At 43.2% G+C, this 20,665-nt stretch overlaps 3 protein-coding genes across 4 annotated transcripts; all 3 read right to left on the bottom strand.

Moving 5' to 3' along the window:
* Positions 1-375: 375 nt before the first annotated feature.
* Positions 376-5,745, bottom strand: LOC306709595 (keratin, type I cytoskeletal 50 kDa-like). The gene is made up of 7 exons (XM_079177804.1): positions 4,631-5,745; positions 4,064-4,146; positions 3,829-3,985; positions 3,364-3,525; positions 3,026-3,151; positions 2,711-2,931; positions 376-684 (listed from the first exon to the last, which is right to left on the bottom strand). The coding sequence occupies exons 1-7, from the start codon at positions 5,027-5,029 to the stop codon at positions 423-425; spliced, it is 1,410 nt and encodes a 469-aa protein (XP_079033930.1). The 5' UTR covers positions 5,030-5,745; the 3' UTR covers positions 376-422.
* A 2,700-nt stretch (positions 5,746-8,445) lies between these two features.
* On the bottom strand, positions 8,446-11,830 carry LOC306709604 (uncharacterized protein). Of its 2 annotated transcripts, none has more exons than XM_079177814.1 (2): positions 11,200-11,830; positions 8,446-8,620 (listed from the first exon to the last, which is right to left on the bottom strand). In XM_079177814.1, exons 1-2 carry the CDS (start codon positions 11,760-11,762, stop codon positions 8,530-8,532), a joined length of 654 nt encoding a protein of 217 aa, XP_079033940.1. In that variant the 5' UTR covers positions 11,763-11,830; the 3' UTR covers positions 8,446-8,529. The 2 variants fall into 2 exon arrangements, with proteins under 2 accessions (XP_079033940.1, XP_079033941.1); XM_079177815.1 differs by having other exon boundaries at positions 8,446-8,617; positions 11,200-11,829.
* A 5,538-nt stretch (positions 11,831-17,368) lies between these two features.
* Positions 17,369-20,182, bottom strand: LOC306709594 (keratin, type I cytoskeletal 13-like). Its single transcript, XM_079177803.1, has 6 exons — positions 19,634-20,182; positions 19,137-19,219; positions 18,730-19,048; positions 18,500-18,625; positions 18,071-18,372; positions 17,369-17,556 (listed from the first exon to the last, which is right to left on the bottom strand). Exons 1-6 carry the CDS (start codon positions 20,114-20,116, stop codon positions 17,454-17,456), a joined length of 1,416 nt encoding a protein of 471 aa, XP_079033929.1. The 5' UTR covers positions 20,117-20,182; the 3' UTR covers positions 17,369-17,453.
* Positions 20,183-20,665: the final 483 nt, after the last annotated feature.

The following is a 20,665-nucleotide window of genomic DNA, read 5'->3' as shown; positions in this document are numbered from 1 at the left end:
GAACCTGGTTTTGTGTCCATTTAGATGAAGAAAGTTCAGCACATTCAATCTTTTGTATTCTTTTGCAGAGAGAATCTATTTGACTAGTCGCTCGGTAAACTCGGGTGTCGTCTGCATAAACACATATATTGTAATTATCGTTTAATACTTATTTTAATTTTGCCACTTTTTCAGCATTGAACTGGTCCTGCAGTCTCAGAGCAACCTTCAGAAAGAGTTCTTTAACTGTTGATGATGATCATCTAATATCTCAATATCTATACATTCTACAGGCATCAACCTTTGTACAGTGTCTCTATAAGTTATATGTTAAAATAAATGAGTGTTGATTCGGGGTACTAACACACACACACACGTGTTTCAGTTCATCAGAGGAACTTTATTTGTGTATTTCTGAGAACAGTGAACAGATGTTTGTCGTCTCACTTCTCAGACTCAGAGTCGACCTCCTCGTCATCGCTGACGTCTCTGCTGATGATCACCACGTTACTCTTCGTCGTCGTGGTCAGCAGGACCTCCTCGTCATCCATGGTCGTGGTCGGCGGGACCTCCTCGTCATCACTGAAGTCTCTGGTGATGATCATCACTTTGCTCTTCGTCGTCGTGGTTGGCGGGACCTCCTCTTCCTCTCTGACGTCTCTGCTGATGACCATCACTTTGCTCTTGGTGGTCGTGGTCGGCGGGCTGCAAGAAAACAGTTTGTATTGATACGTTGAGCTCTTTAAACTTATTAATATTGCAATATTTCTGCTTTTTCATTTGTTATTCATAGATATTTGATATGATGCACCTAGTTTCTGAATTGTATTTCCCACAGATGAGAAATAAACACTTGACCTTTGACCTTTGACATCTGTTTTTAGGATTATTATTCTCACTGGTGTCAAACCCTCGACAGATCGCTACACTATAAAGAATTAACAACTCTATTTCATTTGTTTTTTTCATTAAGTTTCTAAATATATAATTTCTGTTATTTGTTATGTAAGTTTATATGTTCCAAAATAATAATAATTAAAGATTTGAGTTACTAGAAAGGCCTTTAGATCACTCTTCCTGCAGAACGTTCATGTTCATTTCACATGTTGATTTTCTAGATATGTTGACTGTATATTGACTGTATGTGGACTGTATGTGGACTGTATATTGACTGTATGTGGACTGTATATTGACTGTATGTGGACTGTATATTGACTGTATGTGGACTGTATGTGGACTGTATATTGACTGTATGTGGACTGTATATTGACTGTATGTGGACTGTATGTTGACTGTATGTGGACTGTATATTGACTGTATGTGGACTGTATGTGGACTGTATGTTGACTGTATGTGGACTGTATGTGGACTGTATGTGGACTGTATATTGACTGTATGTGGACTGTATGTGGACTGTATGTTGACTGTATGTGGACTGTATGTGGACTGTATGTTGACTGTATGTGGACTGTATATTGACTGTATGTGGACTGTATGTGGACTGTATATTGACTGTATGTGGACTGTATATTGACTGTATGTGGACTGTATGTGGACTGTATGTTGACTGTATGTGGACTGTATGTTGACTGTATGTGGACTGTATATTGACTGTATGTGGACTGTATGTTGACTGTATGTGGACTGTATATTGACTGTATGTGGACTGTATGTGGACTGTATGTTGACTGTATGTGGACTGTATGTGGACTGTATGTTGACTGTATGTGGACTGTATATTGACTGTATGTGGACTGTATGTTGACTGTATGTGGACTGTATATTGACTGTATATTGACTGTATGTGGACTGTATGTTGACTGTATGTGGACTGTATGTGGACTGTATGTTGACTGTATGTGGACTGTATATTGACTGTATGTGGACTGTATGTTGACTGTATGTGGACTGTATATTGACTGTATATTGACTGTATGTGGACTGTATATTGACTGTATGTGGACTGTATGTTGACTGTATGTGGACTGTATATTGACTGTATATTGACTGTATGTGGACTGTATGTTGACTGTATGTGGACTGTATGTGGACTGTATGTTGACTGTATGTGGACTGTATGTGGACTGTATGTGGACTGTATGTTGACTGTATGTGGACTGTATGTGGACTGTATGTTGACTGTATGTGGACTGTATATTGACTGTATGTGGACTGTATATTGACTGTATGTGGACTGTATGTGGACTGTATGTGGACTGTATGTGGACTGTATATTGACTGTATGTTGATTGTATGTTGACTGTATGTTGACTGTATGTTGACTGTATGTGGACTGTATGTGGACTGTATGTGGACTGTATGTGGACTGTATATTGACTGTATGTGGACTGTATGTGGACTGTATATTGACTGTATATTGACTGTATGTGGACTGTATATTGACTGTATGTTGATTGTATGTTGACTGTATGTGGACTGTATGTTGACTGTATGTTGACTGTATGTTGATTGTATGTTGACTGTATGTGGACTGTATGTGGACTGTATGTGGACTGTATGTTGACTGTATGTTGACTGTATGTTGATTGTATGTTGACTGTATGTGGACTGTATGTGGACTGTATGTGGACTGTATGTGGACTGTATGTTGACTGTATGTTGACTGTATGTGGACTGTATGTTGACTGTATGTTGACTGTATGTGGACTGTATGTTGACTGTATGTTGACTGTACGTGGACTGTCGTCTCAGTCTGCAGCGGTCCGTTCACCTGAACAGCTCTCCGTCCAGCAGCCTCCTGTACTCGGCGATCTCCATCTCCAGCCTGGTCTTGATGTCCAGCAGCATCTGGTACTCTTGTCCCTGGCGCTCCAGCTCGGCCCTCAGCTGCACCAGCTGCTCCTCCAGAGCCGACACCTGCCTCTGGTACCCGCCCAGCATGTTGGCGTAGCGGCTCTGGGCGTCGGCGAGGGTTCCTTCCAGAGACGCTTTCTGAAGTGGAGAAACAAACACAGAGTGTGAGGGGATCCCGAGCTCACGGTAATAATCTCTGCTGCATTGATTCAATTGGTAGAAAAAAACCCACCATGCTCAGCTGTGCTTGGAGCTCAATCTGCAGGTTCTGCAGCGAGCGTTTGACCTCTGTGACCTCTGAGCGGGACGACTGAAGAGTCTCTGTGCCCACAGCGACTTCCTTACTGAGCTCATCAGACTGCAAAAACGACACAGAAAGTCAACATGTTTGCAGATGACGCTCTACTGTTTGTCACTTTGAATTCTCATGCTGCCGTGTGCGGCAGAGGAAGGTTGTTTAACTGAAGGCGTGTCTCTTAGTAATGATTTAAGAAACGACCTTTTCATTCTAACTCACAGAAGGATGTATCTGGAGGCGGGGTTTCTCTTTAGAGGGTTTCTATTGCTCACCTTGGCCTGGAACCAGACCTCCAGGTCTCTGCGGTTCTTGTTGGAGACGGTCTCGTAGTGTTCTCTGATGTTGGCCATGACGGCAGACAAGTCCTGCTGAGGAGCGGCCTCCACCTCCACGTTCACCTGACCTCCCATTTGACCCCTCAGAGCCAGCAGGTCCTGCAGGAAGACGCAAGCTGTTTATCAAAAACTAAACGCAAAGCTTTCTTTTTCATATCATTTTAAATTCCCTTCCTGACTGACGCAGTTTTAATCCAATACACTGAAGACATTTGATGCCTGAAGATGATTCTACCAAAACTTACTGACACTTGAATGAAAAGCTCCATAAACCACAATAATAAGTTAAACATTTGATTCTCTTTGCAAAATCACACGAAATCAAGTTAAGTTTGAACGTTTCTTCTGTCACACACCAAACGTTCACATTGAGCTCTGGTGAATGATGTTATATCGGCTCACCTCCTCGTGGTCCGTCTTCAGCTGGATGAGTTCCTCCCTCAGCGCTTCGATCTGCATCTCCAGGTCCGATCTGCCCAGAGTCAAGTCGTCCAGGAGCCTCTTCAGCCCGGAGATGTCGGCCTCCACAGACTGACGCAACGCCAGCTCGTTATCGTACCTTCAATGAAATCAGCTGCTTCAATTTTGTTCACTTAAAAACGTGAAGAAGTTCGTCCAGTTGTTCACATATACTCACTTGACCTTGAAGTCATCAGCAGCCAGCTTGGCGTTATCGATGGCCAGGTAGAGAGATCCGTTGTTTCCGGTCGCAAAGAGGATCTGAAACACAAACGGAGGTCCAGACTCATCCCGGATACCTTTTTATTTTATCGTCAGTCTCTAAATGGAAGCTGAATTGAAACCAGCTGATTCACATTAGACACCAGACCTGCAGGTTTTTCCTCCTTTAAACTCAAAATAAAAAGGAACCTTTACTTTGTTTTGTGAGGCAGCTGATTTAAAATACAAGTAAACCTCTTTCCTCGTTATTACAGTGGTTATGCAGAAGTCATCATGCAAAACTAGAGCCGGAGCCTCTTTCTTCTGCAGGTGGCCTCTGTGTGCTTTGGGTGTGGCTGCACCTGTATCCACCCTGCAGGAAGCAACACACCTGTTCTGTGCCACCTGTACACCTGAGTTTGGCTGCAGGGCTTTTTATATTCAGACAGTGAGGACCAAGCTTTTATATTCTAGCATAAAAGCTTTGTGTTACTTCTGTCGTCTTAACTTAAGATAGAGATTTAGAATCAGAGCCTGGACTCACCTGGTCCTGCAGGTCACTGATGCTGGCCTTGAATGCGACGCAGTCGTGGCCCTCGGGTTTGGTCTTGTTCTCCAGGAACTGTCTGATCTTGAGCTCCAGCTCCCCGTTGGCCGTCTCCAGGCTGCGCACCTTGTTCAGGTAGGAGGCCAGGCGGTCGTTGAGGTTCTGCATCGCCGCTTTCTTGTTGTCGGAGATGTCGACGGCGTCGGCCAGGTTGAAGCCGGCTCCGGCACCGGCTCCGGCAGAAAACCCTGCACCAGCAGAGGAGAAGCTTCTTGAAGCGCTCTTGCTGGAAATGCGGACTCCGGAGCCGCCGGCGCCGCCGTACACGCTGGGGGCCCTCATGGAGCCCAGACGGTTCCCACTGGAGAAGTTGACGGAGCGAGCGTAGGAGGACATGGTGGACGGTGGAGGAAGTCTGCCTGCTCTGGGTGCAGAGGCGAGAGAATGAAGCGGTTTGGACTCCGCTTGCTTTTATGCTACCTGAACGTGAGGGAGGGGGTTCAGGGTCCGGCCCCCTCAGGAGAGGACAAAACCAAACCAGCAGGACGACAAACAGAGCAGCCAATCACAGCAGGAATTTGAAGAACATGTCTGTTGCATAATGATGTCAAATCCTATTTGTTCAGGTGCATCTGCTTCTCTGGAAAACTGGTAGAATCTTCTCTTATCTGATCTGCTTCAGAACTCTGTGTTTTGCGCTGCAGACCCTCGGCTGGATTCCTGTCTGCGTGCTGAAACCTGTCTGTGTGTTCTGGGCTGAGGGTGTCGTGTTTGGCCCTGAAGCTCCGCACACAGACGCCCCTCTGCTGCTCGTATTGTGCAAGCAAACAATGAGATCCTTTGTGCCAACTCTTCGTTCAGGCCCTGTTTGCTGTGACAAAACACAGCGACAGTGGTTTCATGTGACGTTTGGTGCAAAAAAAATGTTCGAATTTACACAAAAATCCAACAAATGTAATCCATTATATGACCCAATGAATCCTCATCTAACCAGGCAGAGTCACATCCTGTTTATGAGAGTTTCTGTTCCGGTCCTATTTCACTGAGTTGATCATTTGTTCAAACAGGAAATTCTTTTTTTATGTGCAAAAGAAACACACAGAAGTATGTGGAAACTCATCGATTGTGAGCGGTGGAACAAGTATACAGATCTTTGGGTGTTCATCAGTAATCTGTATTTAGTTTCCATGTGGCCAGTCTTTATTTTAAGGCTATGACAGACTGTCTGAGGGGCCCTGCCATTTAGGGTGTTTTCTCCACTTGAAGGTCCCCCTATACGACACCGCATCATGTTTTCTCCATATAAGGGAAACCATTAGTGCGCTGCGTTGAGTTTTCTCCACTGGACAGTCACCCCAGAGGACACTTTATCATGTTTTCTCCACCATAAAAGCCCCCAGGAAGTCACTTTTGCTGCATTTTAAACAAAACATGTCGGCACTAAAGGGGCGTGGTCATGTTTGTTCACAAAAAATTGAATTTGAAAGAAAACTGTCAAGTTCTAAAGCATCTGTGAACATGTTTGTGTTTTCTCATGAACTACTGCTTTTACTTAGATGGTGATAACCTTCCATTTGCATCATGGGACTTTACAGCACAATGTGTACCTTCAGACAGATCCACAGATTCAACTTTTCTTCACACTTTCTACCGTTAACACACACACATATTCTGTGACTAATGTGCAGCTGAGGAGGTATTTAAAGTGCCTTCTGGGCGTTTTCATGCTGAAACAGGAAAGAGACAGATGACAACCACATATCTTTGGCCTTATTGTTTGAGCAGAAAGATTTCCCTTCATTGGAACTGAGACTGGAACATAATGGACAATAAAGACATTAATAGAATAAAGAGAACAAAGAATATTACTCCAGAAATACTTCATAACTTGTTTCTGTTTGAAATGTTTTTAAATCTATTGTTGCTTCTTCACACCAGAACAAATGAGATCATTCAGTGCAGTGAAGTTCCTCCGTGTGTTTCTACAACAGCTTCCTCCATTTTATAAAGATAATATAAAGATATTAGTGTGCAAACAATCAGTTTAGTTTACTTGCAGAATATTGAGTATTATATATATATATGTGTATATATCTCAGAGGTACATATTGTCAAGACAAAATGTTCGTCTTTAAAAAACAAAACTTCTCTGTTTAAATAGTGACGTTCCCGGTTAAAGGTACGTTTACCTGAAGTCTGCCTCCTGTGTTACTTTTACTATCTGATGAAGGCTTTCACTGTGAAACAATATTTAAAAAATCTTTACTCACTTCTTCCAAAATAAACTTTAATCTTTAAGCTTCAGTGCTTCATGAATGAATCATTTTCAAAATATCTTCCAGGACTCATGAGACAATGTTTGTTATTTTACGTATATATACATATATATACATATATATACATATATATGTATATATGTGTATATATACGTATATACACATATATACATATATATACATATATATGTATATATATGTATATATACATATATATACATATATATGTATATATACATATCTATATGTATATATACTGTATATGTATATACATATATATGTATATATACATATAGATACGTATATATACATATAGATACGTATCTATACATATATACATATGTATAGATACGTATATATATATATACGTATATATATGTATACATATATACTGTATATGTATATATGTATATATATGTATACATATATATACGTATATATGTATATATATGTATACATATATATATACAGTATATATGTATACATATATATACGTATATATATATATATATATATATACGTATATATACATATATACGTATATATATGTATACATATATATACATATATGATGCTGTAACTCAGAGGTGATGAAGGTCACCCAGCGATGTCCAGTAGTCTCAGTGAGAGCAGCAGCTGGTGCTCGTTGTGACGCGTCGCTGTTGTCGTCTCTCCTTTAACACAACTCGTGTGTTCTTCTGGTGACGGTGCGTCTTGAGGCTCATACGTGACGTCATTGGTTGATCCTAAAGGTGCGTTCACACCAAACGAGACGTGAACGCGCCTTGAGGACGTTCCTCAGACCGACATCTTCACAACACCAACCTGCAGTGTGTCTCCACTTCTCTGTAGCACCAGTTAGCTTGTCTCTGTAGCATCTGTTAGCTTGTCTCTGTAGCATCAGTTAGCTTGTCTCTGTAGCATCTGTTAGCTTGTCTCTGTAGCATCAGTTAGCTTGTCTCTGTAGCATCTGTTAGCTTGTCTCTGTAGCATCAGTTAGCTTGTCTCTGTAGCATCTGTTAGCTTGTCTCTGTAGCATCAGTTAGCTTGTCTCTGTAGCATCAGTTAGCTTGTCACTGTAGCATTAGTTAGCTTGTCTCTGTAGCATCTGTTAGCTTGTCTGTAGCATCTGTTAGCTTGTCTCTGTAGCATCAGTTAGCTTGTCTCTGTAGCATTAGTTAGCTTGTCTGTAGCATCAGTTAGCTTGTCTCTGTAGCATCTGTTAGCTTGTCTTTAGTTTCTCTAAACTTCTCTCACGCGCTGCATCAACGTAGTCTGAAGACTTCCTCCACCGCTGCCCGTGAGCAAGGCACTCTCAAAATAATAATTAAAAAAAAACTGAGTTAGCGCGATAAAATAATTGTCGCCATTAATTAATTAATGCGTTAACGCGATAATAACGCGTTAACTTGCCCAGCACTAATGTATATATATATATATATTAATGAATATTCAGTGGAGCAGCGGCCCCTGGTGTCCACTAGAGGAACTGCAGCATCAGACACTTCATTTGAACAGAAGACACAACATCTGAGCTTTTATTTTGAAGCCCGTCAGCACACTTTTTATTGGCATGTTTTTGTTTCTGTGAGAGCGCCTCCTGCTGGAGCTCGCGGTCTATTAGAAACGGTGGAACGAGTTGAACGCCTTCCCGCCGCCCGAGACTTCCTCCGTGACCGTGACGACCTTGGTGGTTTTGCTGACGGTGCTGCTGGACAAGATGCAGGAGAGAGAGAGAGTCAGGGCTGAATATCCTCATTTGATATTCTACACAAATCTTTCTCCACATTTTCACACTTGAGTTTCACAAACTGTAATCATTGGAGAGCAAACTGATGTATTTATTAGGGCCCGAGCACCGACGTAGTCGGAGTGGAGGACCTATTCTTTTTCTAATGTTTATAATTCTTATTCTGTCTTTTAAGGAGAAAAAGAGGTGCTTGGGATCTTATTCTTTTAAGATTTGGAAATTTGGCATGCAAGGCAGTCGTGGCGAAATTTACAGTCTGATTGGGGTGTCCATGAAAAATTGGCTCGATAGCGACCCCTTTTGAGTAGCCCCAACATTGGGTTTCACTTAACTGTATGAAATTTGGTAGGTACATGTAACATGATGGGACGTACAAAAAATCCTCCTGGAATTATGTCCTAAACCCAACAGCAAGTTGGCCATTTTGAATTTGATGACGTTTTTTGACCATTTCAATTATTCGTACTTTAACGAACTTCTTCTAGGGAATTAATCAAATCAACTTCAAATTTGGTCAGTACAATCTAAAGACCTTAGTAAATAAAAGTTACTCAAAGCTTTAGGTTTCATTGAACAACATGGAAGTGGTGTGGCAGCCATTTTGCATGGTTCGCCATCATCCATCAAGCTGTTAAAAAACTGTACTTTGTCAAAACTGTCCCTGCTGTGAACCTGCTGCAGCAGACCGGAGAGATACAACTGAGGAGACTCGACTGTCATCACTGGCTCCATGAATCCAGAAGGACTTCTTACTGGAACGATGTACTGGGATTAAACTCTTTAAGTTTCGGTAAGTCACAAACTGCGTTAGTCTTTTTACAGAGTAACGTTACTACTGTTCGTTTGTCTATCGTGTGTTTTTTTATGAATAGTATTTGAATGGCTCGTGCTCTTGTGTGGTGGAATGCGTGGATCCGCTGCAGGTTTGCTGGATTGATGCGTCATCATGAGGTTATTAGGAGGAAATTCACCTGTAGCAGGACACAGAAGGCCCAGGTACACAATGCACGACCCGCCACTCCGTTTTGTTAATGATCTTAACAGGCTTACATTTATGATTGTGTCGGAGGTTCACTCAACACATTTGAGGCTGAAGCTATTTTGAATATTTTATGAAGTTAGTGTCGTTTTTGTCATTTCTTTAACAAACTCCTCCTAGGAAAATAATCGAATCAACTTCAAATTTGGTCAGTACAATTTAAAGACCTTTGTGATTACAAGTTACTCAAAGCTTGTTGTTTCGTGAAAGGTTGTAGCCGTGGCGACGCTTTCTTCGCCATTAAAAACGAAGGTGTTTTTGAGGGGCTAAAAATGCTCAAAACATAATCAGACTTGTCACACATTTAAAATCCTGAATGTAGTGATCTGATGTAATTTTAATGCTTCAGAGTGGCAAGTCGGCTCGATAGCGCCCCCTACAATATTTCAGCGATGCAGCCCTCGCAGTACATTTCACCTCGATGTATAAAATGTGGGAAGCAGCTGTATCACATGTAGACTTAAAGAAAAGTCTGAGGGGCCTAACTTATTGAAAGGGTTCGTGGGCCCACCATGAGAAAAAGACTTCTCTGATCTAAATATGTGCAAACTAAGATGCTTGGAGAGCAGAAATTGGATAAAAAAGGTTTCCAAATCGTGCTTGTACGTGGAGTTTTCATTAATAGTAAATTGAATTGTTTTTGTTGACTAATTTGTATGATAGATTATTCTACATTGGCTCACCTTTTAATTCTTTATCTTTTTTTTCCACATGAACTATACATTCTCCTATTTCTCCTCGACTCTTCCAGCTTTGAGTCACTCAGCAGTGATTGTCAGAGCTACCTGCACAAACAAACGACCTGCTTTTACTTTGACAGTCTGTGATGTTACTAACACTGAAGCGCGTTCACACACATTCAGTTTTTGTAAATTTTTACAGAATTACAGTTATGATTGTATTCGGAGGTAAACTCAAAACATTCAAGGCTTAAGAGCTAAATGCCCCGGCTACGCCATCAGTCGACACAGGAAATACCGTTTAACTCGTGCACGTCGTGTCTGATGGTCACAGAAATGCACGGCCGCGTCAACCAGAGTCCTGCCAGAACCCTCGATGTGCGTGAGTGTGCGAGGGCCCGATCAATGCTGCTCGCAGCTTTAATTCTATTATTACAACAATAAGAGTGAATCTACACGAGCGTTTTTGTTTGGAAAGATCGCGTAAAAAAAATTGACTTCATGAATTTAACTATGGTTTAGTTTTGTGTTCATTTTAGCCAGTTTTCTTAAATTATAAATGCTATTTGTTCATTTTCACTAATAAGCTCACAATTGTTGCAAACGTTGTTGCAATAAAACCTTAGAAATTAATAGAAAAACAACTTGATTCTCAGCTGAGAGTTAAAGTGAAATGTGAACATCATGAATAAAATAATGAATTTTTCCATCTTAAAAAATAGGTGTGATGTCATTGCATTGCATTAAAAATACATTTAAATAGGGTCTTATTTTAATGTCACAGATATTTTGAATTCCGAGCTTGTTTGTGGTTGTCTCACCCGCCGCCGACGCAGCCGACGCCGCCTCCGCTGCTGACGGTGTAACCGCTGCTGAGTCCGCCACCAATACCAGAGACGATGCCAAACCCAGGACCTGGACCTATTCCGCTGCAGCCGACGCCGCCTCCGCTGCTGCTGCTGACGGTGTAACTGCTGCTGAGTCCGCCACCACCAATACCAGAGGTGATGCCAAACCCAGGACCTGCACCTATTCCGCTGCAGCCGATGCCACCTCCACCGCCGCTGGAAAACTGAGAGGAGCTGCTGTAGTGCCTAACGGAGGTGCCTCCGGCTCCACCTCCGCCTGCCAGCATCATGGAGCAGTCATTCAGTTGACCTCCTCCGCCTGCAATCATCATGCTGGTGTTTTGACCTCCGCCTCCCATCATCATTTGACCTCCTCCACCTGCTATCATCATGCTGTTGCTCATATGACCTCCTCCTAAGCCTGCTCCCATCATGGAGCTGCTTCTGCTGCTGCTGCTGCTGCTGCTGCTGCTGCTGCTGCTGTACCCTCCGCCTCCCATTGACATATGGTTGCTCCTGTACATGTGGTTGGACATGTTGAGTGTTGATGAGAAGGATCGCTAGCTGCTTCAGCCGGAGAGGTGAGAGAGTGAGGAAGGAAGAGAGAGGCTAATTTTCTTTATACTGTTGGAGGAGTTCGTGAGGAGGAGGAGGAGGAGGAGGAGACACCTTTTCTTTTTTAATTCAGCTGAAAAGGTTAAAGGGTGTGTTTGAGTCCTGCCGTCACCTGCTACATGCCAAAGCTGCAGGGCGAGTCCCGACACATTCACCTTAAAGGTCAACCATCAACCTCAACTCTGTTATGAACGATTTAATGAGTTGACGCTCTCTTGGAAGCAGAAGAACAGGACAAACCTGTGGTTTGATTCAGGACAAAGACTGAGAACAATAACACAAACATGGAGTCACCAGAGAGTCGGTTAAAGTTCCTCTTCACACCACAGAGTTTATCGCAGATTATTGCACTTGAAAGTGTTTCAGTGGAACAAAAACAAACTAAATCATTACCAGATTCAGGCTTTACCAAGAAGACGCAGCTTTGGAAGACTTCCTGTAACGTTACATCATTATTTTTAGGGCCCGAGCACCGACGTAGTCGGAGCGGAGGACCTGTTGTTATTCTAATGTTTATTATTATTATCATACGTGTTTCGTTGCAAAAAGGAGTTGTTTGGGATACTGGGAATTTTTTGAAACTTGGCACACAAGCCAGTTTTTGCAAAGATTGCAGTCTGATTGGGGTTTCCAACCGCGGTATGAAATATTGGCTCGATATTGAGTAGCACCAACATTGGGTTTCACCTAGCTGTATGACATTTGGTAGGCATGTGGAACGTGATGGGACGCAAAAAATCCAACAGGAAGTCGTCCATTTTGAATTTTATGACGTTTTTGGACCGTTTCAAGGCTCCGTACTTTAACGAACTCCTCCTAGAGATTTAACCTTCTCCCCTAACGAGGTCCTCAACCTTGTAACATCTAACCGCCCCACCACGTGCTCTCTTGATCCGATCCCTCCCCTCTTCTTCAGTCTATTGCGACTGAACTCCTTCCTTTCCTCACCCACCTCATCAACACATCTCTCGTCTCAGGATGCTTCTCCACGGCTTTCCAGACTGCCAGAGTCGCCCCCCTTCTGAAGAAACCATCACTTGACCCGTCTGATGTCAAGAACTTCAGACCGGTTTCTCTTCTACCCTTTCAATCCAAAACACTTGAACGTGCCGTCTTCAACCAACTGTCTTCCTATCTCCATCAGAACAGCCTCTTGGACCCCCACCAGTCCAGGTTCAAAGTGAGTCACTGGACTGAGACAGCCCTCCTTAAGGTGACGGAGTCGCTTCACGTCGCGAGAGCTAACTCTCTCTCCTCTGTCCTGGTTCTGCTGGACCTGTCTGCAGCGTTTGACACTGTGAACCACCAGATCCTCCTCCAGACCCTCGAGGGGATGGCGTCTCAGGCTCTGCTCTCTCCCTGTTTGCATCCTACCTGACAGGTGGATCCTACCAGGTGACATGGAGGGGGGCCGTGTCGGAACCACGCATGCTGACTACGGGGGTTCCACAAGGTTCAGTCCTGGGCCCCCTTCTCTTCTCGCTCTACACAACATCTCTGGTTCTGTTATTCGCTCGCATGACTTCTCCTCCCATTGTGATGCTGATGACGCCCAGCTGGTCTTGTCATTTCCTCCTGGTGACACTCAAGTGGAGGTACGCATCGCTGTGTGCTTGGCCGACATCTCAAAGTGGATGACGACACACAACCTCAAGCTGAACCTGGACCAAACCGAGCTGCTGTTCCTCCTGGTGAAGGGCTGCCTGCACCGAGACCTGTCCATCAGCATTGATGATACCGTGGTGACGCCAACTCGGAGTGCGAGGAATCTGGGTGTGGACGACCAACTGTCATTCTCATCAAGAGAAAAATGTAATCAGATTTGATTGAGATGCTTTATAAAACAAAAAAACTCACCACTCAAAATGTTCCACTTCCTCCAGTGAGTTCAATGGAAAGTGTACCGGCTCAGTCACTTTGACTTCTTGTGTGTAGCTTGTTGGTGAGATAGTTTCCTCTGGTGATTCATTGGTCTTGCTGGTGTTTAATGTTCTCTAGTAAGCTCATAATATGAACTTCAGCAGCTGTTAAAAAAGAACATTAGAATTGGGTTTAACAACTGATTAAGACAGATTTCACTAAACATATGAAAACAGCACGTTTTCTTTTGAAGGTGACTCAAACAACACAATAAGATCTGCAGGAAGTCAACTCCACCATCCTACTTCAGCGCAGCACAAGAAACAGAAGATGGCCCCGTTTAAAAACACACACTAAATATAATAAGCATGTGAAAAACAGTGGCTGGCTCCTCCAGTGTCTTTGTTTGAAACTAAAAAGAAATAATACATTATTATACAAAAAGGAACCTTTACACAAACATTTGATAGAACAATGTAAAAGTAATTATCTACCTTTCTAGACCACCGTCCCCTCAAGCAGATAACACGTTTAACCATTATCTCACACACCTTTGACTTAATGCTATGACCTAAAAAGAATACATCATGTTTCTACAATTTCATTCTTAAAATCATGCTTTTAAACATTTAAAAAAGGAAAGAAAGAGAACTTACCGAATCAGTCACCAAACAAAGGCTGGCCTCGAGGTAGATCAGCTGCTCTCTCAGGTTTGTCTGAGTTCAGGAGGAAAGGTGACCGTCCTACCCCATTGTATTGTATGCCCCCTGTTGTGTGGGTCCTAATGGTAGGCTGCCTTTTACCTGCCTGCAGTATTTTAACTGGGGAAAATAGGCGCGTTCGATGTGCGGATACTCCTGGTGTCCGCAGCGAGTCCACTGTTTGACGGTGGGCGATCCGTGGGCGGCCCGTCTCCAGTGCGACAGTACAGCGGATCTGCCGACCTGAAGGCGGATCCGCCCCGGAGTCGATTGCTATCTGGGCACCCCAGAAGACAGTTTATCATGTTTTCTCCACTGGACAGTCACCCCAGAAGGCAGTTTATCATGTTTTCTCCACTGGACAGTCACCCCAGAAGGCAGTTTATCATGTTTTCTCCACTGGACAGTCACCCCAGAAGGCAGTTTATCATGTTTTCTCCACTGGACAGTCACCCCAGAAGGCACTTTATCATGTTTTCTCCACTGGACAGTCACCCCAGAAGGCAGTTTATTATGTTTTCTCCACTGGACAGTCACCCCAGAAGGCAGTTTATTATGTTTTCTCCACTGGACAGTCACCCCAGATGGCAGTTTATTATGTTTTCTCCACTGGACAGTCACCCCAGATGGCAGTTTATTATGTTTTCTCCACCATAAAAGCCCCCAAGAGGTCACTTTTGCTGAATTTTAACAAAACATGTCGGCACTAAAGGGGTGTGGTCATGTTTGTTCACAAAAAAGTTGGTAAAAATTGAATTTGAAAGAAAAATGTCAAGTTCTAAAGCATCTGTGAACATGTTTGTGTTTTCTCATGAACTACTGCTTTTACTTAGATGACTAATGTGCAGCTGAGGAGGTATTTAAAGTGCCTTCTGGGCGTTTTCATGCTGAAACAGGAAAGAGACGGATGACAACCACATATCTTTGGCCTTATTGTTTGAGCAGAAAGATTTCCCTTCATTGGAACTGAGACTGGAACATAATGGACAATAAAGACATTAATAGAATAAAGAGAACAAAGAATATTACTCCAGAAATACTTCATAACTTGTTTCTGTTTGAAATGTTTTTAAATCTATTGTTGCTTCTTCACACCAGAACAAATGAGATCATTCAGTGCAGTGAAGTTCCTCCGTGTGTTTCTACAACAGCTTCCTCCATTTTATAAAGATAATATAAAGATATTAGTGTGCAAACAATCAGTTTAGTATATTTGTAGAATATTGAGTATTATATATATATATATATATATATATATATATTTATATATAATGGGTGTCACCACTGTTACCTGGCTCCCTGTCAGCGGAACATTAACTGGGACTGGCTGCAGGTTTGTGGACGGAGGAGTTTTATTGGTCGGTTTCTGTGTTTACTTCTGTCTTTATGAGGACGAGTTACACACAGGAAGCAATCAGACATTTATTCATCTGCTGTCAGTCAGTGGTGGAAAGTACGTTTACTGAAGTACCATACTTATGTACAATTTAGAGGTACTTGTACTTTACTTGTGTAGGTTCATTTTCTGCTACTTTTTATCTCTACAGTACTACATCTTAGAGGTACATGTTGTACTTTTTATTCTACTACATCTTAGAGGTACATGTTGTACTTTTTATTCTACTACATCTCAGAGGTACATGTTGTACTTTTTACTGTACTACATCTCAGAGGTACATGTTGTACTTTTTATTCTACTACATCTTAGAGGTACATGTTGTACTTTTTATTCTACTACATCTTAGAGGTACATGTTGTACTTTTTACTGTACTACATCTCAGAGGTACATGTTGTACTTTTTATTCTACTACATCTTAGAGGTACATGTTGTACTTTTTACTGTACTACATCTCAGAGGTACATGTTGTACTTTTTACTGTACTACATCTCAGAGGTACATGTACTTTTTACTGTACGACATCTCAGAGGTACATGTTGTACTTTTTACTGTACTACATCTCAGAGGTACATGTTGTACTTTTTACTGTACTACATCTCAGAGGTACATGTTGTACTTTTTATTCTACTACATCTTAGAGGTACATGTTGTACTTTTTACTGTACTACATCTCAGAGGTACATGTTGTACTTTTTACTGTACTACATCTCAGAGGTACATGTACTTTTTACTGTACTACATCTCAGAGGTACATGTTGTACTTTTTACTGTACTACATCTCAGAGGTACATGTTGTACTTTTTATTCTACTACATCTTAGAGGTACATGTTGTACTTTTTACTGTACTACATCTCAGAGGTACATGTTGTACTTTTTACTGTACTACATCTCAGAGGTACATGTTGTACTTTTTATTCTACTACATCTTAGAGGTACATGTTGTACTTTTTACTGTACTACATCTCAGAGGTACATGTTGTACTTTTTACTGTACTACATCTCAGAGGTACATGTTGTACTTTTTATTCTACTACATCTTAGAGGTACATGTTGTACTTTTTACTGTACTACATCTCAGAGGTACATGTTGTACTTTTTACTGTACTACATCTCAGAGGTACATGTACTTTTTACTGTACTACATCTCAGAGGTACATGTTGTACTTTTTACTGTACTACATCTCAGAGGTACATGTTGTACTTTTTATTCTACTACATCTTAGAGGTACATGTTGTACTTTTTACTGTACTACATCTCAGAGGTACATGTACTTTTTACTGTACTACATCTCAGAGGTACATGTTGTACTTTTTACTGTACTACATCTCAGAGCTCTTTTCATGAATGAATCATTTTTAAAATATCTACCAGGACTCATGAGACATTGTGTTTGTTATTATACATATACATATATACATATATATATATATATATATATATATATGTATATATGTATATATGTATATGTATTTATGAATATTCAGTAGAGCAGCGGCCCCTGGTGTCCACTAGAGGAACTGCAGCATCAGACACTTCATTTGAACAGAAGACACAACATCTGAGCTTTTATTTTGAAGCCCGTCAGCAGACTCTTTATTGGCGTGTTTGTGTTTCTGTGAGAGCGCCTCCTGCTGGAGCTCGCGGTCTATTTAGCTGATCTGCTGGGACGAGCTGACCACCTTCCCGTCCACGAGCTCCTCCACGACCGTGATGGTCTTGGTGGTGGTTTTGCTGGTGCTGCTGCTGGACGAGCTGCAGGAGAGAGAGACAGTCAGGGCTGAATATCCTCATTTCATATTCTACACAAATCTTTCTCCACATTTTCAGCAGAAAATGCTGTAATCATTGGAGAGCAAACCGATGTATTTATTGTATTATTATGACAATAAGAGTAAATATGAGCAGAATAAGTAGCTCGATCAGACAACATACAAACAAACTTCATAAATTAACTTTAGTTTTGTTTCAGGTTCATTTTAGCCTTTTTTTCCACTGAAAGCCAGTTTTCTTTAAATTATAAATATTAATTGTTCATTTTCACTACTAAGCTCACAATTTGCATCGTCCAGTTTTAGTGAAATGTGTGAAACGTTGTTGCAATAAAAACTTAGAAGTTAATAGAAAAACAACTTGATTCTCAGCCGAGAGTTAAAGTGAAATATGAATATCATGAACAAAGTATTGAACCCCAAAAGATTTAAAAATAGCATTAAAAATGCAGTTAAAGGGGTTCTGTGTGTATGTTTGTTGCCTGTGGTCGTCTCACCTTGCGCCGCCGCCGCCGCCGCTGCTGCTCCTGACGGTGCTGCTGCTGCTGCTGCTGCTGTATCCGCCGCCGCCGCCGCCGCCGCCTCCCTCTCCGTCCAGCAGCCTCCTGTACTCGGCGATCTCCATCTCCAGCCTGGTCTTGATGTCCAGCAGCATCTGGTACTCCTGTCCCTGCCTCTCCAGGTCGGCCCTCAGCTGCATCAGCTGCTCCTCCATGGAGGTCACCTGCATCTGGTAGCTAGACAGCTTCATGGAGTACCGGTTCTGGGTCTCGCCCAGGGTGGCCTCCAAGGACATTTTCTGCAGGAGAGAGAGAGAGAAAGAGCGGCTCGGTTAGTTTGTGCCCTCGTGGACATAAAAGAGACAACGTGATAGAGAGAGAGAGAGAGAGAGAGAGAGAGAGAGAGAGAGAGAGAGAGACGCTCACCATGCTGAGCTGAGACTGCAGCTCAATCTCCAGGCCCTGCAGAGTCCGCTTCAGATCCGTGATCTCTGTTCTGGACGTCTGGATGACCTCTGTGCTGGCGGCGACTTCCTCGTTCAGTGCTGCTGACTGCGTAGGGAGAGAGGACACAAAGCACCGAGCGTGTCACCACCCGTCCATCCCATAATAGCTGCCGAGATGTTTCACACTTATGAGGCGGCTCGCGGTCTTACCTTGGTCTGGAACCAGTTCTCCATCTCTTTGTTGCTCTTGGCGGCGTTCGTCTCGTACTCATCCCGGACTTCCGCCATGATCTTTGCGAGGTCGACCTGAGGGCCGGTGTCCACCTCCACGTTCACCTGGCCGCTCATCTGGTCGCGCATGGCCAGCAGCTCCTCCTCGTGGTTCTTCTTGAGGAAGATCAGCTCCTCCTTCAGGCCCTCGATCTGCATCTCCAAGTCGGTCCGGCTCAGGGTCAGCTCGTCCAGGACCCTCCTCAGACCGGCGATGTCGGCCTCCACCGACTGACGCATGGCCAGCTCGCTCTCCCACCTGCAGCGGGACAAAACAAAACGTTTAGTTTCTGAAGCGGCTAAAAGGAAACTTCAAAACTTTAGATTGAATGAATTTGTTCACTGACTTGAGCCTGAAGTCGTCAGCGGCCAGTTTGGCGTTGTCGATGGAGAGGTAGATGCCGCCGTTGATTTTGGTGGCATTCTGGATCTGTGAGATAAAACAGAGGAGATCAAAGAGTTATCTTCTAAAGTCCTTCATGACAGGAAACAATCTCATTATGTAAATGTCTCCTTTTAGTTTGAGACTTTTGTGATTTTTACAGAAAGAAATTAAATTTGAACTCAACTTAAAGAGTTTTTCACACAATAAGAGAAACGGTCAGCTGTCATTTGTTGTGACTCGTTACACTAACTGCATGATGTCACACCCTGTGTACTTGTACTTCTGAGTACTACTAGTACTACTTTAACTGTATCACTAGACGGTTAACAGTTTTAAAGCTGATTTTGGTTTCTGAAGATTAATCACAGTGTTCATGTTTAAATTCTCACTGGATGGTAACGTGCAGCACTTCCTGTTTTGGGGGTCACATGACCCCCCCCCCCCCCGGGTGAAGCCTACCTTGTCCTGCAGCTCTGCGATGGTGGCGTAGTAGGCGCTGTAGTCTCTGGAGGACGGCGACGTCTTGGCCTCCAGGAACATCCTGATCTTGATCTCCAGCTCCCCGTTGGCCGTCTCCAGCATGCGGACCTTCTCCAGGTAGGTGGCCAGCCGGTCGTTCAGGTTCTGCATGGTGGCCTTCTCGCTGACGGAGATATCGCAGCTGCCGCCGCCGCCGCCGCCACCACCGCCGCCGAAGGCGTAGCCACCTCCTCCACCTCCAGCAGAGCTGTAGCCATAGCTACCTCCTCCTCCCCCTGCAGAAGAGCTGAAGCCATAGCCTCCACCGCCACCGCCACTGGAATACTGAGAGGAGCTGCTGGAGATCTTAACGGAGCCGCCTCCTGCTCCACCGTACATGGAGCCGCTGGACATCCGACCTCCTCCCATTGACCTGGAGCTGCTGTAGCCTCCGCCTGCCAAGGAGTTCCTGCTGCTGAACATATTGAGTGTTGATGAGGAGGATCACTATCTGCTTCAGCGAGAGAGAAGAGAGAGTGAGGAGGGAAGAGAGCTCATTTTTTTTATACTGTTGGAGGAGGAGCAGGAGGAGGAGGAGCAGGAGGAGGAGGAGACACTTGTTATTCTTTAATTCAGCTGAAAAGGTCAAAGGGTGTGTTTGAGTCCTCCCTTCACCCGCTACATGCCGAGCTGCAGGGCGAGTCCTGACGCGTTCGTCTTGAAGGTCAACCATCAACCTCACGTCTGTTATTAACGGTTTAACGCGTTGACGTTCTGTTGGCAGAGAAACAGAACAAACCTCTGGTTCAAAGAGTCAAACCTCTGGTTTGATTCAGAACAAAGACTGAGATCAATAAAACAAACACGGAGTCACCGGAGAGACGGTTAAAGTCCTGCTGAGTCCGCTTCACACCACAGAGTTTATTGCAGATTATTGCACTTAAAAGTGTTTTAATGGAACAAAAACAAACTAAATCATTACCAGAGTCAGGATTTACCAAGAAGACGCAGCTTTGGAAGACTTCTTGTAAC

Source organism: Pholis gunnellus (genome assembly GCF_910591455.1).
Source record: "Pholis gunnellus genome assembly, chromosome: 17".
In the NCBI taxonomy this organism is placed as follows: domain Eukaryota; kingdom Metazoa; phylum Chordata; class Actinopteri; order Perciformes; family Pholidae; genus Pholis; species Pholis gunnellus.
This window is presented reverse-complemented; position numbering and strand designations above follow the sequence as displayed.

What these genes read in the sequence shown, in the direction of transcription:
- LOC306709595 (XM_079177804.1), bottom strand. Translation starts at nt 5,029, where the DNA reads ATGTCCTCCTACGCTCGCTCCGTCAACTTCTCCAGTGGGAACCGTCTG. An exon ending in TGAAGACGGACCACGAGGAG is followed by an intron (nt 3,526 to 3,828) that starts GTGAGCCGATAT and finishes GTCTTCCTGCAG; the next exon opens with GACCTGCTGGCTCTGAGGGG. An exon ending in AGGTCTGGTTCCAGGCCAAG is followed by an intron (nt 3,152 to 3,363) that starts GTGAGCAATAGA and finishes TCGTTTTTGCAG; the next exon opens with TCTGATGAGCTCAGTAAGGA.
- LOC306709604 (XM_079177814.1), bottom strand. Translation starts at nt 11,762, where the DNA reads ATGTCCAACCACATGTACAGGAGCAACCATATGTCAATGGGAGGCGGA. An exon ending in GTCGGCTGCGTCGGCGGCGG is followed by an intron (nt 8,621 to 11,199) that starts GTGAGACAACCA and finishes CATCTTGTCCAG; the next exon opens with CAGCACCGTCAGCAAAACCA.
- LOC306709594 (XM_079177803.1), bottom strand. Translation starts at nt 20,116, where the DNA reads ATGTTCAGCAGCAGGAACTCCTTGGCAGGCGGAGGCTACAGCAGCTCC. An exon ending in TCGCAGAGCTGCAGGACAAG is followed by an intron (nt 19,220 to 19,633) that starts GTAGGCTTCACC and finishes TTTATCTCACAG; the next exon opens with ATCCAGAATGCCACCAAAAT. An exon ending in GGCGGCGGCGGCGGCGCAAG is followed by an intron (nt 17,557 to 18,070) that starts GTGAGACGACCA and finishes TCTCTCCTGCAG; the next exon opens with CTCGTCCAGCAGCAGCACCA.